At 42.8% G+C, this 19,673-nt stretch overlaps 1 protein-coding gene across 1 annotated transcript in view; it reads left to right on the forward strand.

Moving 5' to 3' along the window:
* The window catches only part of EPHB1 (EPH receptor B1), a 430,854-nt gene that overhangs the window by 399,669 nt on the left and 11,512 nt on the right, over positions 1-19,673 (forward strand). The window contains exons 10-12 of the mRNA XM_077291285.1: positions 190-312; positions 611-858; positions 18,410-18,625. Coding sequence (XP_077147400.1) covers positions 190-312; positions 611-858; positions 18,410-18,625 — 587 coding nt within the window. The remainder of the gene's footprint in view (positions 1-189; positions 313-610; positions 859-18,409; positions 18,626-19,673) is intronic.

Consider the following 19,673-nt stretch of genomic DNA (forward strand, 5'->3'; position numbering starts at 1 on the left):
CATAACATCCATATTTGTTTCCTGTCACAATCCAGGCATAAGATGATCTGTGTTGACCATATTGGACATAGATGCGCCTTCTGAGGTTAATTACATTTGAGAGAATCAATTTAGCGGCATGTAAATAACTTGTAGTTTGTTATTGTGTCTGTTCACCCCTTTGATCTTCTCCTGCTCTTTCGCCTACAGGTTCCCCAGGGATGAAAATTTACATTGACCCCTTCACATATGAAGATCCCAATGAGGCTGTGAGAGAGTTTGCTAAGGAAATCGATGTCTCTTTTGTGAAGATTGAGGAAGTCATCGGGGCAGGTTGGATATTATATTTAATACCTTATTATTAAAATGTTTTAGTTCTATACATGCCCACATCTTTGAGTATATATCATATTTTAGGAAAGCCATGAGTTACAATGACCGTTATGAGATTTCTATCTAGAATTTCCCTTCGAGGGAAGTAGTGTAGCGCCAATTGGAAGATTTTGGCTTCGGGCATCCCCTATTCCCCATAGGGGACTGTGGCAATAACTTGTAATTTTAGTAAATGTCACCATGGATCGATAGCATATTTCAGAACTAACTCACATTACCAATTTTCTTTCACTTTCAGGAGAATTTGGAGAGGTGTACAAAGGCCGTCTAAAACTTCCCGGGAAAAGGGAAATCTATGTTGCCATAAAAACTCTCAAAGCTGGATACTCCGAAAAGCAAAGACGGGACTTTCTGAGTGAAGCCAGTATCATGGGTCAGTTCGATCATCCTAATATCATCCGGCTGGAAGGTGTAGTCACCAAGAGTCGACCAGTTATGATCATTACAGAATTCATGGAAAATGGAGCCCTGGACTCTTTCCTTCGGGTAATATTGTCATAGTCCAGTTTTCTAATATATAATATACCTAAAACATCATGCAAATCATATGTGTCTAATGGCACAAAGCACACAACATTTCATTAAAACATAATAAATTTCCATTTATATGGCTGATGTGTGCAAGGAAATATGCTACCAAAACACAAAATGATCAGTTTTCCCATATGATTGAAGCAAAGTTTGTGCTTCAGTCATATGAGATAATTGATCGTTTTGTGTTTTGGTCTTTGGTGGTATTAAGTTGACAATGATTTATCTCTAATTGTCCATAACAGTCCTATCAGATGCTATATACAAATATACACTCACTGGCCACTTTATTAGGTACACCTGTCCAACTTCTTGTTAACACTTAATTTCTAATCAGCCAATCACATGGCGGCAAATCAGTGCATTTAGGCATGTAGACATGGTCAAGACAATCTCCTGCAGTTCAAACCGAGCATCAGTATGGGGAAGAAAGGTGATTTGAGTGCCTTTGAACGTGGCATGGTTGTTGGTGCCAGAAGGGCTGGTCTGAGTATTTCAGAAACTGCTGATCTACTGGGATTTTCACGCACAACCATCTCTAGGGTTTACAGAGAATGGTCCGAAAAAGAAAAAAAATCCAGTGAGCGGCAGTTCTGTGGGCGGAAATGCCTTGTTGATGCCAGAGGTCAGAGGAGAATGGGCAGACTGGTTCGAGCTGATAGAAAGGCAACAGTGACTCAAATCGCCACCCGTTACAACCAAGGTAGGCCTAAGAGCATCTCTGAACGCACAGTGCGTCGAACTTTGAGGCAGATGGGCTACAGCAGCAGAAGACCATACCGGGTACCACTCCTTTCAGCTAAGAACAGGAAACTGAGGCTACAATTTGTGGTAGCTCATCGAAATTGGACAGTAGAAGATTGGAAAAACGTTGCTTGGTCTGATGAGTCTCGATTTCTGCTGCGACATTCGGATGGTAGGGTCAGAATTTGGCGTAAACAACATGAAAGCATGGATCCATCCTGCCTTGTATGGAGCATCTTTGGGATGTGCAGCCGACAAATCTGCGGCAACTGTGTGATGCCATCATGTCAATATGGACCAAAATCTCTGAGGAATGCTTCCAGCACCTTGTTGAATCTATGCCACGAAGAATTGAGGCAGTTCTGAAGGCAAAAGGGGGTCCAACCCGTTACTAGCATGGTGTACCTAATAAAGTGGCCGGTGAGTGTATATTAATGCCCTGTTAACCTAATGTATAGGCGAGCATTAGTGTGGTTCCCATGAGTTGTTCAAGGAAATATATTGTGCATTGTTTCATTTTTGGGGGTGTTTTTTATTATTTACATGTCACTACCTTTATTTATATGCTTGATATTTTACACTGGCCCTTCAGACATGCTGTGCATAAAAGGCGGACATTTCCTTCATCATAGAGATCACATTTCAGTAGTCATCTCAGTATTATCATGGGCACAATTGTCGTGTCTGGTATTTTGGCGTTATAACTGACAGTTTGGATCAAAAGCATGGCTGAAGTTCGGGCACAAACTGCACACTCTCCAACAGGGGCGGACATACCATTGGTGCAACCTGTGCAGCGGCACAGGGGCCCAAGAGATGAGGGGGCCACTACCACCTCCAAAGCAGGGGGAATTGTGCATTATGAGGAGCTATTGTACAGCAAAGGGCCCATATCTTATCTTGCACAGGAGCCTCTCTTGACTGTATCCGCTCCTGTTCTCCAGTGCTACTAGGAAACGTAGCTTTGCCTCTGCAGCATTGGAGTAGTGGTCCAGCCATCTTCAGAGCTTGCACACTCATGCTCATTGCATAGACCACTGGTCACTTCTATAAGCCTGCAGCGTTGGCTTGTAAGGTGGCCAGGGTGGTAGTCATGGCGAGGGGTTTCTGCTTCAGCACACCCTGGCACCCAGCAAATAAAATGCAAAGTCCCCACTGCTGTGTGATGTGTATGCCGTGTAATTCACTCACTTTTGGATTAGAATTCTCAGGTTGCAGAGTTCCAGTTTCAGACGACATCATGCAGTGATTGACAGAGTCCAAGTTCTTTTTTATCAAAATAGCTTTACTTAACACACTCAGTCCAGTGACAGGCATTGCACAGTGATCCTCAACACTCTAATTTCATTTCCTCTGTGCTGTCCCTTGCTCTTCTCTCATTCTTTATTTCCGTACCATATTCTCTGGTACCGCAGCATCCCGTTTAGCCTCACTAGTTCGTGACCTGAGTTTCCCGCCCGTTTTATCCCCTCTGAGGGCGAAATCAAGGATGGCACTTTCCAACCTTTTCCAGACCGTAGGTCTCGGACGTTTTAGGATTTTACACTAAACCTAGTTGCTGTGCTTTCCTCGCTGCACTTTTCCCTTATGTCATGAACCGGGGGTGTTTGTTTGCCCCAGTTCTTTCTTCAGGGATTTATTTATATCCCACTACCCAGTTCTGGCTTGAATCTTGCAGCTCTCTGGTGCCCCCCTTACCCTCAGGTCAGTCAGGGAACTGCACCTAGGGTAATTAGTCACCAGATAAGCTGCCAGTTCATGTACTGGCTATTGGGCATGCTGCAGTGAGGGCGATATACCTGTTCCGCCCCACAGCCGGGCAATACTCCTATAAACCAGCTATACCCAACAGGCTCAGTACTTTCTGATGCCACCTGCTCCTATTCCTATGATTAATAGCGGGTCAGGAGCCAACCCAATCGGTAGCGTAATTTACTTCATAAGACATTGGAAGTACGTTTTAGAGCAAGGAAAACGAAGCTAGTAAATATTACAGCTTTTTCTCTCAAAAGATTAGGCAGTGTCTGCAAAAGGTATAAAAACGATATTACAAGATGAGACAATTATAGTATGTACAGAACAATTACAAAATAAAAAGAGATTAAAGTTGAAAAACACTTACAGTTATATCATATCATGGCTGGCCATGTGGCAGGGGAAGGGCGACACATCCCAATGCACCAGAGCGGATTGCAGAGCTTCTGTTAGCTGACTTCCTGGGCAAAAGACTAAAGACCTCCTCTCTCTTCCCGCCTCTGAGTTTTATACCTGGGCCCAAGGCACTCCCACTGTGCTGACCTCACTGGGTGGTTGGGGAACTCCCCTTTCTGAACAGTTATGAAATACTCTATTACCTCTTATATCTGAACCTCGTAGAAGAAAGACAAAATTATCATTATGCTCAGCATGACATGGGGGTTCATTTAAGTATAAACACGAAGTGGATACATGACCATCTTATGGAGAAATCTATTCCTTGGATTTTGTTGGGTTTAGATCCTAGAGATTTCACTGGGTTATAGATCTATCAGTGGACATTTAGAATATGTAACTTTTATATTTCTATCACTAATTGGGGTCAAGTTATGCCCTACTATTAAATTTTTAAATGAACAAAAGAGCACATTTCCACAACTGCCTTCAGCCAGCTTAGTGTCATAAACTACTCAGTGGGGAGCTGCTAGTACACTAGTATCACGTTGCACAGTGTGTAGTGGGAAGGAGCTGAGAGGGGGGGACAAAAAGACCACAGTGTGTGTCTGTAAAGCCATGGAACATTCTAGAAGTATACTGAGAATATGGCATATTTATGTTATTGTGACTAGTGTTGAGCGATACCTTCCGATATTCAAAAGTATCGGTATCGGATTAGATCGGCCGATATCCAAAAAATATCTGTCGATGACTTCGCAGTCACATGAGCGGTCACGCGACCAATCACAAGACCACGACGTCATCGCAGGTCCTACACTCACTGCATTCTTAGGAACGGAGGCTGCCGGTTGCACTGCTGAGGTCCAGGGTCAGTCGGAGGGGTGAGTATATCCATATTTTTTATTTTTATTCTTTATTTTTTACATGAATATGGATCCCAGGGCCTGAAGGAGAGTCTCCTCTCCTCCAGACCCTGGGAAACATACTGTTAGCCGGAGTATTACCACAGCAGCGCGTGTTACTTCATATAAGCAGCAGAATCCAACGTAAGGCAAACTGTGTTTAATATATGCAGCTTGAACTGGAACAAAATAAGAAAGCTTTGACAGTAACTACCGATATAATCTAGTCCATGTAACACATGTCTCTCTGTGAAGGAAACAGCAGCAGAATGATGCAATCAGTGAGTGTCCTCTGACCCTTTTTTTTTTTTTTTTACAAACTTTAACAATCACAGCATAGCTGACAAATGAACACTCATAGACATTCAATGCAGACTACAACAGGAATGGAGTTGTTGCATTTAAACTTATTCCAACACCCCCACTCAACAACTGCTTATCCTGTTAGTCCCATTGCAGTTCTGAATTCTTCAAACTTGGCTCTTGACAATGGCTTTGTCAAAACATCTGCTAACATCTTGTCAGATTCACAGTAAACAAACTTTAGAACTTCACGCTCTACTAAGTCACGCAAGTGATGATGTTTAACATCAATGTGCTTTGTTCTTGCACTTATCCTTTCACTGCTGGCGAGCTTGATACATCCTTGGTTGTCCTCATAGATAACAGTTGGTTCAGCTAGTGGTTTGCCGAATTCTTCCAAAAGTTGCTTCAACCAAATTAACTCTTGACTTGCATGAGCAGCTGATGTATATTCTGCTTCTGTAGAAGACAATGCAACTGACACTTGTTTTCTACTCGACCATGAGATTGAAGTGTGTCCTAACTTGAACAAGTAACCACTTGTTGATCTTCGATCACTTGAGTCTCCAGCCCAATCTGCATCTACATATCCTCTGAGAATTAGATCTCCTGATGCAGAAATCTTTAGACTTAACTCTTGGGTTGCCTTAAGATACTGAAGAAGTCTCTTAATTGCATTCCAATCTCTTTGGCGTGGCTTGCTTACACGTCGGCAGAGAATTCCCACTGTGGCTGAGATATCTGGACGGGTTGTGGTTGCTATGTATAGAAGTGCCCCCACTGCTTGTCTGTAACTGTCATTTGTGGGTAGCAGATCTTCTTCTCCTTCCAATTTTAGGTAAGATGGATCCATTGGAGTTGATATGCCTTTGGCTTCTGACATTCCAAACTGGTTTAGAACTGTGGAGATTTTAGAATTTTGATTAAGAAGAAAACTTCCATCTTCCTCTCTCTGGATTTGGATTCCCAAATAGTATGTCACATCTCCAAGGTCCTTGGTCTCGAAATGCTTGTTCAGAATTTGACCTAGTTTTGAAATTTCTCTCTCTTCTTGATGCGCTATTATTACATCATCCACATATAGAATAACATACATCCAATCTTGTGATACACTTTTTGTATACAAACATGGATCCGCTTGAGACCTTTTAAATCCTTCGTCGATTAACACTTTGTTCATCTTAGTGTTCCATGCTCTTGCTGATTGCTTAAGGCCATAGAGAGATTTTTGCATTCTGCAAACAAGGTTCTCTTTACCCCTTTTAACATAGCCTTCTGGTTGAGTCATGTACAGCTCTTCTTCAATGTCTCCATGTAGAAAGGCTGTTTTGATGTCAAAATGTCTTACTTTCATCTGCTGAACAGCAGCTATGGATAATAAAGTTCTGAATGTAGTTTGCTTGGCAACTGGAGCAAAAGTAGCATCATAATCTTCACCATATTTTTGTGAATATCCTTTTGCGACCAATCTTGCTTTAAAACGGTGAATATTACCTTCGGAGTCATATTTGTTCTTAAAGACCCACTTACATCCAATTGCTTTCTTGCCTTGAGGTAGCTCTGTGAGCTCCCATGTTTTGAGCTTATGAAGGGATTCCATTTCTTCATCAGCAGCTTTTATCCATTTTTGCTTCTTATGAATAGGCAGTTTTTGCATTTCCTGCCATGACTGTGGCTCTTCTTCTGGAATTGATCTGACCATATAAGAAAGGCGTTTAGCTGGAATTCCTTTATTTGATCTTTCTGATCTTCTGATCTCCTGAGGTTGGCTTGGTTCTTCTGTTTCTTTTTCAGTACTTTCAGAGCATATCCAGACTTCAGTATTTTCTTTGAGATTCTCTTCAATGTCTGGAATCACTGACTGAAATTCTTGTTCCTTAGGTTGAATTATTTGCGTAACCTCATGAAATTTGAGCGATACTGAGTTTTCATCAATCACTACATCTCTGCTGATTGTTACTGTGTTGGTCTGTGGATGCAGGATTCTGTATCCTTTCTGAGTTTCACTGTACCCCACAAGAACTCCTTCCTTTGCATGAGATTCCCACTTAGAACGTTTTTCTTTGGGAACATGCACAAAAGTTTTGCTTCCGAATATCCTGAGATGCTTCAGGTTGGGCTTCTCACAGTTCCATAGCTCATATGGAGTTTTACTTGTAGCTTTACTTGGCAGTCGATTTTGAAGATAGGTAGCAGTCATGATGGCTTCTCCCCAATATGTTGTAGGTAGGTTTCCATCAAATAGCATACTTCTTCCACTTTCACAAAGAGTTCGGTTCTTTCTCTCTGCTGTGCCATTCTGCTCTGGGTTGTATGGAACGGTTGTCTGGAACACGATTCCATTCTTTTTCAGGATGGTTTGCACTTTACCACTTGTATATTCAGTTCCATTATCTGCTCGCAGTACCTTTGGTATTCTTCCAAATTTGTTAAGAACTGCAGCAAGATATTCTTCAAGTTTCTGTGGAACTTCATCTTTACTTTGAAGTAGGTAAGTAACAGTATATCTGGAATAATCATCAATGAATGTGAGAAAATATCTCTTCTTGCTGGGAGTAAGAACACTCATTGGACCACACACATCTGTATGTATCAAATCCAGTATCTGTGCAGATTTAGTAGTGCTTACTTTAGGAAACGATTTTCTGGACATTTTCCCTTTTAGGCAACTTGTGCACTTCATTGTTTGATTACACTGGTTGATTGCAATACCATTTGCAAGTTGAGCTAGTTTCTTTACTGCTTCTGGATCTCTGTGGCCTAGGCGTCTGTGCCACACATGAATACAGTCCTTATGAAAATCTTGTCTAGCACTGTAAACAGTTTCATTGCATTTCAGCTGATAAAGTTCATCTTTGATTTTTCCTTCGGCAAGGGTATGACCCTTCTTTGAAATGATGCATCTGTCATCCTTAAATGTAACTATATTTCCTTGTTGTGCAAGCTTCTTTACAGATAAAAGGTTACTTTCAAGTTTGGGAACATACAGCACGTCTTTAACTGGGATTTTTCTGACTTGTGCTGAGGATTGAACTTGACAATGGAAATAACCATCTCCTATTCCTTCTGATGTCATATAGTGACCATTAGCTAAAATTACCTTTTCAGACTTGCTTTCATCTAGATTAATGAAGAAATCCTTATCACGTGTCATGTGAGCAGTCGCTCCAGAGTCAATACACCAAACATGGTTTGCATATGGGCTTGTGCTGACCCCAAATGCAGTCGCAATACATGCATCTTCCTTCTTTACAGCTGTTTTAACCTTTTGATGACTGTCCTGCTTTTTAAACTGATTCATTCTTGCTTTCCACACTCTGCAGTCTGCTTTAAGGTGACCAGGTTTTTTACAGACAAAACATTCACGAGTTTCCTTTAAATGACTCTGAGCTTTAGAAAAGTACTGTGTCTTTAATGCTGTTTCTGCTTTGCATATATTATTGCTAATAGTCTCTGACTTTCTCTTGTATTCATCTGCAAGTTTCCCTTTCACATATTCTAGTGTGAGTTCATCATCTGGTCTGGCATCTAATGCAGTCACAAGCGTGTCATAACTTTCTGGAAGACCACTTAATAGTAATGCAGCAACATGAAAATCTTTAATTTCTTCACCAATACCCCTTAGGCGCTCCACAATCTCTAGGGTGTTTCTGATATAGTCCTGCATATGCTGGCCATCACTTAATTTAGACTGATACAGCTTTCTCATAAGATATAGCTTATTGCTGAGATTTGACCTTTCATGCACTTTCTGTAATTCTTCCCACATTTTCTTTGCAGTATCACATTTGCATACATGTACAATCTGGTTATCATCTATGCTGAGGGAAATAGTGCTTTGTGCTTTCTGATCAGTCTCTAGCCAATCACCCGGTACTGGGTCAGGCACAGGCTGTTCAATACATTTCCATGTACCCTCTCTTATAAGTAACATCTTTACCTTGAATTTCCAGGAGCTGTAATTGTGATTTGTGAGACTTGGCACTGTGTACTTCACTGCATTCCTTTCTGTAGACATTCTTGTCTCTTGTACCTCTTTTTTTTGTTTGTTACTGGCCCTTTAAGCTGCGCTGTCCGGTGCTCTGTACACTGCGGTACCTTTGCGTTCCGGTGTCCTTGTATTCCGGGGGTTCCTCTGTGCTGTCTGCGCTTGGCTCGCTGCTTATTCCGGTGACTGGGCTTTTTACCATTTACTTTCCGGTGGCTGGGCCCATAACCTGTTAGCCGGAGTATTACCACAGCAGCGCGTGTTACTTCATATAAGCAGCAGAATCCAACGTAAGGCAAACTGTGTTTAATATATGCAGCTTGAACTGGAACAAAATAAGAAAGCTTTGACAGTAACTACCGATATAATCTAGTCCATGTAACACATGTCTCTCTGTGAAGGAAACAGCAGCAGAATGATGCAATCAGTGAGTGTCCTCTGACCCTTTTTTTTTTTTTTTTACAAACTTTAACAATCACAGCATAGCTGACAAATGAACACTCATAGACATTCAATGCAGACTACAACAGGAATGGAGTTGTTGCATTTAAACTTATTCCAACACATACGCACCGCACACGCCTGGGAACTTATAGGAACTTCCGATTCCGATTTCCGATATCACAAAAATATCGGAATTCGGTATCGGAATTCCGATACAGCGAATATCGGCCGATACCCGATATTTGCAGTATCAGAATGCTCAACACTAATTGTGACACCTTCGTGTCCAAATAACTTCCGGCCCCCGAGACCCTGGACCACTGGACTTCTCTGGCACTATTTAGCTCAGCAACCTCACTTTACCTCATCCCACACTCTGACTGAAAACAGGGATTCTCTAACTGCCACTACTCTGGCCCCGCTCAGTGTCTCAGCTGTCAGTACTCTGGCTGAAACCAGTTCTTATCCTAACTTTATCTTATCTTCTAATCTACAGTGCCCCCCACTGTACTAACCCATATATTACCCATTACTATTGCTAAACCTTACTCTAACACTGTATCTCCCTATCTATCCCTAGTCCATAAAGACGCATACTGTAACTTACACAGTACATAAACATCATAGCATAGTTTAGCATATTAATACACAATAAAACAGTACCACATAACACACCATTTTGCACATAAAACATACCCACTTTATTAGGAAGGAACGCGAAGGGATGCAGGACAAAACTTAGCCCCCCAACTCACCCCTTACAGGCCAGTAACCGAAGCAACATGCAGTAAACTATAGAGTTAAATTTCTCCATTTCTGAGATCATAGAGGATTTATAATGAGAGGTAAACTGCAATGTAGTTTATTTTTACAGATAATCTGTTTCCAGGTTTTTTTTACCTCACCTGAGAGCAGCATGACGTAGAGGTAGAGATCCTGATTCCAGTGATGTGTCACTTACTGCTTCTTGCTTCCGTTTTTATCAAATGACTGTTCTCTGACTGCTGAGCTCTGTATAACGCTGTCCCAACCACTGACTGGCAGCTTTCTGTGTTCACTGTGTATAGGCAGAAAGCTGCCAATCAGTGGTGGGGAGGGGTTATACAGATCTCATGAATATAAAGGACTACATGACAGCAGGTTTACTAGTCCTCTAGTGATTAACTCCTGCTGAGAAAACAGTGATTTTATAAAAACTATACTAAGCAGCTCAGCAAGTGAAACATTGCTGGAATCAGGGTCTCTGTCCCTACATTACGCTGCTCTCAGATTAGATGGCTAAAACCTGGTGACAGATTCCTTTTAAGAAGATGAGACAATCATTTTAATATCTCTGTTATGAAGATTGAAAGTATCATGGGATTCAGCACTGAAAACACAGTGTGTGATGAGCACAGCCCACCCTGCAAAAGGACCACTACCATTGAGCATTCCCACAACACTACACCATAGAAGTCAAAGGGTTGTTTTCTGGTCCAGATGGCTGAACACTATGGCCACCCTCAAATACATCATATCATAGAATAAAAAATATACAATCGGAAAATTAAAGCAAATAATTAACAGATATGTTTTAGTATCTATAAAAATGAATAGGCTATACATTGTCTTTGTCCTGATGTGGAAGGTATACTGAACACAACGTAGGGCAGGTGTATTCAGTCAGACGTTTCCCTCTGTTGTACACTTCATACGAGACTGATGGATGTACGTTACGTAACGCATACATAGATGTGCACTGGCCATGCTTGTGCTGTATTGATGAAGTTGTAAGGAGACGATGCAGCGTGATTGTAAAGATGAAGCACCAGCCAAATGCTCGCTGCAGATGACCTAAAAAAAATCTTGTTTCAGCCTCCGGATAAAAATAGGGACATTAATTGGAACCTTGGTAACTCCTGAAAGTAGGTTATAGGATTCAATCCACTGGGGCCTCCTGTGTCTGAGAATGAACCTTGTATATTACACTCCAAACCTGCTCACCCAAACACATCGCATCAGGCTATCATCATCATGTGTGGGCATTTTCTGTTTGTGTCATCATATTTTCTACATATAGAGATTTTTCTTCATTTACCTCTATATGTCAGGTACATGTGATAAGATTATACCCGTGTCAGTAGCGATTAGTGAGAAATATTAGCCAGGAGCTGGAGTGTGTGCTCTATAGAGCTCATTATAATACATACCTAATATACTGTCCATGTATAACAAAGCTCTAATATACCGTAGTTATACTGTAGATACATGATAAGAGCAGCAACTCACAGCTAGGCGTAGATATAATAATGGCACAATGGCGTAATGGCACAATATGGCATAATGGCGTAATGGTACAATATGGCACAATGGCGTAATGGCACAATATGGCACAATAGCGCAATGGTACAATATGGCACAATAGCATAATGGCACTATATGGCACAATGGTACAATATGGCACAATGGCGTAATGGCACAATGGCGTAATCACACAATATGGCACAATGGCGTAATGGCACAGCATGGCACAATAGCGTAATGGCACAATATAGCATAATGGCGTAATGGTACAATATGGCACAATGGCGTAATGGCACAATATGGTAAAATAGTGCAATGGTACAATATGGCACAATAGCGTAATGGTACAATATGGCACAATAGCGTAATGACACAATATGGAACAATGGCGTAATGGCACAATATGGCACAATAGCGTAATGGCACAATATAGCATAATGGCGTAATGGTACAATATGGCACAATAGCGTAATGGCGCAATATGGTAAAATAGTGCAATGGTACAATATGGCACAATAGCATAATGGTACAATATGTCACAATGGCGTAATGGCACAATATGGTAAAATAGTGCAATGGTACATTATGGCACAATAGCGTAATGGCACAATATGGCACAATAGCGTAATGGTACAATATGGCACAGTAGCGTAATGGCACAATATGGCATAATGGCATATGGTACAGTATGGCTCAATGGCGCAATGGTACAATATGGCGTAATGGCACAATATGGCACAATGGCGTAATGGTACAATATGGCACAATAGCGTAATGGCACAATATGGAACAATGGCGTAATGGTGCAATATGGCATAATGGCCCAATAGCGTAATGGTATAATATGACTTTGCTATGTATGCAGACCCTTACCTGGACTTGTCATAAATGTAGATAGAGTCGATAACATAGATTTGCACGATCTTGGTCCATTGACCACGTTGGATATTTGTGGCTGCTGAACCAGGGCCCTACTAACCTCCTCCAACCTATGGCATTCCTGTCTTAACCCTTTTATGATATCGCTCCGGGCTTTCTACCCAGAAAAGGTGGCAGGTTAAAAGAGTTTGTCATGGTCCGGCAGTCACAAAATATTAGCTTGAATGCCGGACAAAGGCCTTGCAAATCTTTTTGCTTAAAGGGGTTGTCCACTACTTAGACAACCCCTTTTCAATTACTATATTCCCCCTTGTAAAATAATTCTAGTGGGTCTTCCGGGGCTCGTGTGACATTATTATGTTCTTTCAGCCCTGCAGCCAACAATGACTGTAAGGCTCAGGTGACATAGCAATCAGCGGCCGCATAATGGGCCTCATCACTTTCACTTTGTTACAATGTCACACTGCCAAAGGAGACCCAAAACAGGCTGTTTACAAGGTGGAATATAGTAAATGAGAAGGGGTTATTCAAGTAGAGGACTGCCCTTTTAAAGGGAATCTGTTGATAGGATCAACCAATTTAATCCATATATATGGCCATGTAGGTCATAGAAAGCTGAATAAAATGATACCTTGATAGCTGCGATCCGATGTCTTAGGCCATGTTCACACAGTGCGTTTTTTACCGCGGAATCGCGGCGGTTTTGCCGCTGCGGTTCCGCAGCTGTTTTCCATGCAGGGTACAGTACACTGTACCCTATGGAAAACAGGACACACTGTGCACATGGTCCGGAAATTTAAAAAAAAAAGCCGTGCTGAATAGCTCCCGGAAAAAAGAAGGAGCATGTCAATTCTTCTTCCTGAACCGCAGCGGTTCTGCACCCATAGACCTCCATTGTGAGGTCAAAATCGCAGTAAAACCCGCAGATCAAAAATATATCTGCGGGTTTTACTGCGGTTTGTTGTGCAGAACCGCTGCAGCCGGAAGTGCGGGGAAGCCGGCGGAAGTGCGGGGCCGGAAGTGCGTGGGCGGAGAGACATGGAGGCATACCGGCGCATGGGGATCGTGTCGGCCGTTTGATTGATTTGGTATGTGTGTCTGTGTGTGTGTGTATGTGTGTGTGTGTGTGTGTGTGTGTGTGTGTGTGCGTGTGTGTCCCCATGCGACGCTAGTGCCTCCATTGTGCTAAGTCGCCGTATGGACTACTACTCCCATCCGGTATTAGGATGGGAGAGTTGTCCCTGTGTCCGGCGACTTAGCACAATGGTAAAGTTACACCAAACACCTACACACAATACACATACATGACACACAGTACAGTACATACAACACATAACAGAGTATATACTCACCAACAGCACACTTGTAGGCGAAGCCCTCGATCCTCCAGGAAAAAATCCCAAAATAATAAACCAAATCCATACTCCCTGTCCGCAGAATCCATAAAACGAGTGTCCCACGCCGATCCCCTGCTCTCCGGCGATACACTGCCAGGAGCGAAGCTCCTAGCAGTGTATCGCGTACTGTTCCGGAGTTCAATGACTCCGGCGTCTCGGTTAACAGCAGTACAGCTGCGTTGAACTTTCCCACGCAGCACTGCCGTTAAGCGAGAGTGCCGGGGTCAATGACCGCCGGTAAACTCGCTCGCGCATGCGCAGTGACACACCGACAGGAACTATGGCTCCTGTCAGTGTGTTGCTGCATCCGTGGAGAGCAGACATATCTCTGGATGTGTCTGTTCTCCATGGAAAATCTTCGTGGGATACGTGGCACTTAAATACGTGGCACTTAAATACGTGACACGTGTCACTTATACGTGATACGTGTCACTTAAATACGTGACACGTGTCACTTATACGTGATACGTGTCACTTAAATACATGATACGTGTCACTTAAATACGTGGCACGTGGCACTTAAATACGTGGCACTGAAATACGTGATACGTGGCACGTGGCACTGAAATACGTGGCACGTGGCACTGAAATACGTGGCACGTGGCACTGAAATACGTGGCACGTGGCACTGAAATACGTGGCACGTGGCACTTAAATATGTGGCACGTGGCACGTGGCACTAAAATACGTGGCACGTGGCACTTAAATACGTGGCACGTGGCACTGAGATACGTGGCACGTGGCACTGAAATACGTGGCACGTGGCACTGAAATACGTGGCACGTGGCACTTAAATACGTGGCACGTGGCACTGAAATACGTGGCACGTGGCACTTAAATACGTGGCACGTGGCACTTAAATATGTGGCACGTGGCACTTAAATACGTGGCACGTGGCACTACAATACGTGGCACGTGGCACTTAAATACGTGGCACGTGGCACTGAGATACGTGGCACGTGGCACTTAAATACGTGGCACGTGGCACTAAAATACGTGGCACGTGGCACTTAAATACGTGGCACGTGGCACTGAGATACGTGGCACGTGGCACTGGCACGTGGCACTGAGATACGTGGCACGTGGCACTGAAATATGTGGCACGTGGCACTTAAATACGTGGCACTGAAATACGTGGCACTTAGGCTATGTTCACATTTGCGTTGTGCGCCGCAGCGTCGGCGCCGCAACACACAACGCAAAGTAAAACGCAGCAAAACGCATGCACAACGCTGCGTTTTGCGCCGCATGCGTCCTTTTTTTGATTGATTTTGGACGCAGCAAAAATGCAACTTGCTGCGTCCTCTGCGCCCGGATGCGTGCGCTGCAGTGACGCATGCGGCGCAAAACGCGGAGCGCTGTCATTCAAAACACGTCCACTCATTTTGGTGTTTAGTCCCAAAATGGAGGATGGAAGAAGAAAAGGGTTGGACAAGGAAATGACATCATTTCTTTTTTTTTTTTTCCCCCACTGCAGTTAAAGCTTTATTTGTGTCAAACACAGACAATTTGCAGAGAAAACTGCATAAAAAAACGCACAAAAAACCGCACTAAAAAACGCACCAAAAAACGCACCAAAAACGCACCAAAAACGCACAAAAAACGCACCTGCGTTTTCTGCAGATACCTGCAGATTCAGTCAGGAAAAAAAAAGGATGGAAATCCTGAACGTGTGAACATAGCCTTATTCCAGAGAAATCCATGTTTTTCTTGTATGCAAATGAGCTGATAAGATCTATGGGCCGGACATAGATCTCCCTGAGTATCTGCTCCGGAGCATATTTAATGTGAAAGGTGGTGTTACCAGTATGAAACATGTAGATCCGGAGAGATACCAGATTCCCTTTCTGAAGCAGTTAAGGAGTTCAGACTTCAGAAGACTTAAACGTCACATTCTATTGAAGGGGTTGTCCACTGCATGTTTGGCCCTGATAAAATAATAAAGCCTACACTCACCTCCCGTGCCGGCTTCGTCTCTACGGTGACAGCACTCGCGGCCCTCGGGCTGTGATGTGGCGGAATGACACGTGATGCCCGGTGCCCAATCAGCGCTGGTGTCACTGTCTCCGCCTTCGGACAAACTGAACATGAAGAGGAAGTCTGGGATGAGCTGTAGCGCTTGCTTCCTCTTCATGTTCAATTTGTCCTAAGGCGGAGAAAGTTTGTTAGTGCTGAGAACCGGCATCACGTGTCACAACACCGAACGACAGCCCTGGGGAGAGCAAGTGCCGATACCGCGGGAACGGAGCCGGCACAAGAGGTGAGTATAGGCTTTATTACGTTTAAGAAGGGGTTGTCCTAGTAGTGGACAACTCCTTTAAGCCAACTTTACAGTAAAACTAGAGTCTACGTTCGGTTCAGTAGACCCCTGCAAAAAAGATTAGCAGGATCCTGGTCCAGTATATAATGTTGGGCAAAATTCAAGCCCTAAAATGCAGCCGACTTATGGCACATCTGAAATAGGCCCTTACTATTTTGTCTCTTCACACATAGATAAGTAGATATAGCGAGCGCCACATTCACGGTGCTGCATGGTATAGTGCTCCTCTGTAGTGGTTGTAGCACGCCCTACATTGGACCTGCTTCTATCACACATATCCAGGGGATAGGACTTTAACTTTGGTAATTCGCCCACTTTTCCTGCCAAATTTGCTTTGTATTCTTTCCTACCAAAGACTGAGATGTGACCTGAGCAGAGGAACATGTTTGGCACCAGTATCAATGTGCCACCCAGACATGATTATAATGTGTCTAATTATACATATTTTCAATGATAATGTTCCACAAACATATGTTCCTTACGCTGAAATTGCTATTTTGATAGTTAGCGGGTACAACCCTTGCTATAACACCTAATATGTTTTTTATCCTCTAATGAAGGGAGCTGTCAGCTTGGTTGCGGCAGCATTACAGATGTATTGTGACTGGCTGGCACCCTTGCATGTTTGACAGAAGCATATGCATTGAAAGGAATAAAGCCAGCTTATTATATTTCACATACAGCTTTAATAAAGCCGATCCTGTGTGTGTGTGTTTTTTTTATATTTATGAGCCGCATTGAATATGAAGTCCTTGGTGTTTGCCGGGTAGAAAGAAAGAGCAGTATCTGAAAAAGGTTTCTGAGAGCTGAGCGGCATAGAGAAGAAGTCTGTGTAAACACAGAATACTCCGATAGTCAGGATGATTTTCAATTTACAATTCTTGGGGAAAAAAAGCTTTCTTTTCCTATTTCAAATGGTTTTAGTTTACATTTTAAAGAGCTATGCTACCAAAAATCAAAAGAGACGTGTTTTTGAGTGAAGTGGTTTCAAGGACATCTGAAGGATAGTTAAAGGGAGCCTTTCAGTGGGATCAACCCTCCCAAGCCTTCTATATGGGTATGTAGGTCAGAAGAAGCTGAATAAAATGATACCTTGATATCTGAGATCTGATGTTTTATTTCAGAGAAATCCATGTTCTTTCTAATATGTAAATTAGCTGTTAAGATCTAAATAGATCTCCCTAAGAGTCTGTCTTCATTGGTTATTTTAAAAGAAAAGGGGCGTTATTAATGTGAGACATGTAGATCGGGAGATCAGACTGTCAGTCATTACATGTCTCACACTGGTAACTCTCCTTTTTATTTATAATAATCTCTGGTGGCAGATTATCATGCAGATCAGTGTCCAGCCCATAGATCTTTACAGCTCGTTTACCCATTAGAAAAACGTGGCTTTCACTAGAATAAGACATCAGATCGCAGAGATCAGGGTTTCATTTTATTCAGCTTGCTATGATCTGCATGCCCATATATTCGGCTTAGGAGGGTTGATTCTACTCACAGATTCCCTAATATGGCCATCATTCCAGTACATAGCGGGGTTGGCACACAATTGTTCTAGATATCTGAATGTACAGTTTCTACCTAGTTATGAAGCAATCTATCCGATGTCCTCCATTCTTAAAGAAATAAGGAAGATCTGACGCCAACTGGTCTTTCCTGCTCAGACCCCAGTCTGCGATTCAGAGCAAGAGTTGATGTAAAAGGTAGCTCACACCTTGGCCAAGTGTTACTTGACCGCTCATAAATCGGAGTTAGGACCATTTTGTTAGAGGGGTAAACTGGATGTAAAATTGTTTTGCCTGCTATGTTAGTAGTTTCTATTCATATTTCTATTTTTTATATGGGAATGCAGGCATATTTGCTTTTAAAGCTGATGTTCTGGAGATACAGGTTCAGTTGGAACAATAAACCTTATGTAGAGCTGACGATGGTGCTCTAATGATTTGTCAACTCTCCAGGAGATTTCCATTTTTTTCAGGAAGCCTCACAGTCATTCCAGGAGAGTTGGCAAGTGTGTCTTACAGTAACTACGAAGTGGTGACCTCTACTGTAATTGTGGATTTTTTGTCTTCATTTGTATTCCCTTTAGCAAAATGATGGGCAGTTTACAGTCATCCAGTTGGTGGGCATGCTCCGAGGAATTGCAGCTGGCATGAAGTACCTCTCTGAAATGAATTATGTACATCGGGACCTGGCAGCTCGGAATATCCTTGTGAACAGCAACCTGGTCTGCAAAGTGTCAGACTTTGGGCTTTCTCGCTACCTTCAAGATGACACGTCGGATCCAACATATACCAGTTCCTTGGTGAGATATGTTACCACAAAATTTCCCAATATATAAGTTCCTCCTGTGGGGGTGGTGTGATGGATGTGAACACCTGCTACTGGGTTTCCTTGCAGATTACAGCCAATAACTGGAAGTCTCAACTTATGATTTACTTATTATCATGAGATAGTCTAAGGCTACTTTCACACATCAGGTTTTTTGCATCAGGCACAATCCGGCGAATGTTGGAAAAAACGGATCTGGCCCAGATTTTGGAAAACTGATGCGACGGATCGGTTTTTTCAACGCATCCAACTATCATATTCTGATAATTGGATAAAAAAAAATTTGGAGCATGCTCAGTTTAAAAAAACGGAATCCGGCGCCGGAATCCGTCATTTTCCGGATCCGGCACCTTCCGGCTCCCATAGGCTTCCATTTTAGCAAACAGCCAGAAGCGCCGGATTCGGAGCTTCCGGCTTTTTCGCTGGAGACAAAAAACGTTGCTATGCATGTCTTTTCCAGAAACCGGAAACGGCAAATGCCAAAAACCAGACGAAACGCAATGTCATCCGGTGCAATCCGGCACCAATACAAAACCATGGGGAAAAAAACGGATCCAGCGGCAACATTCACCGGATCTGGTGTTTTGAAATTTAGCCGGATTGAGCCTGACAGCGAAAACCTGATGTGTGAAAGTAGCCTAACAGAAACAGTTTGCCCACAGTGGTTGGCCTTTTAAACAACAGGGAGATCACTAAATGTTATTTTTAATGGCACACCATCCATTCACTTTTGTGTGTGGTCATTGACGTAGATTGTACTTTTTGTAACATTGGTCTGAATCACGAGCAAACGTCTTCATCATGCGTTAATGCAATTTATTGCTGCCACATAAGTGTCTGATTAGATCTTTCCCACGAAACTTTTCGGCAGTCTAACTGGAAGAGCAGCTTCAGGGACAAAGTGAAGTTACGGTATATTCTCTCTGCAGCCACTCACTAATCGGGGTAGTACTGTAACAGTCACAGCTCATTATACAGAGAGCTTGCTGAAATCACTCCCTCCAGTCAGGGAGCCGGGAGAG

The sequence above is a fragment of the Ranitomeya variabilis genome, chromosome 2 (genome assembly GCF_051348905.1).
Source record: "Ranitomeya variabilis isolate aRanVar5 chromosome 2, aRanVar5.hap1, whole genome shotgun sequence".
Classification (NCBI taxonomy): Eukaryota; Metazoa; Chordata; class Amphibia; order Anura; family Dendrobatidae; genus Ranitomeya; species Ranitomeya variabilis.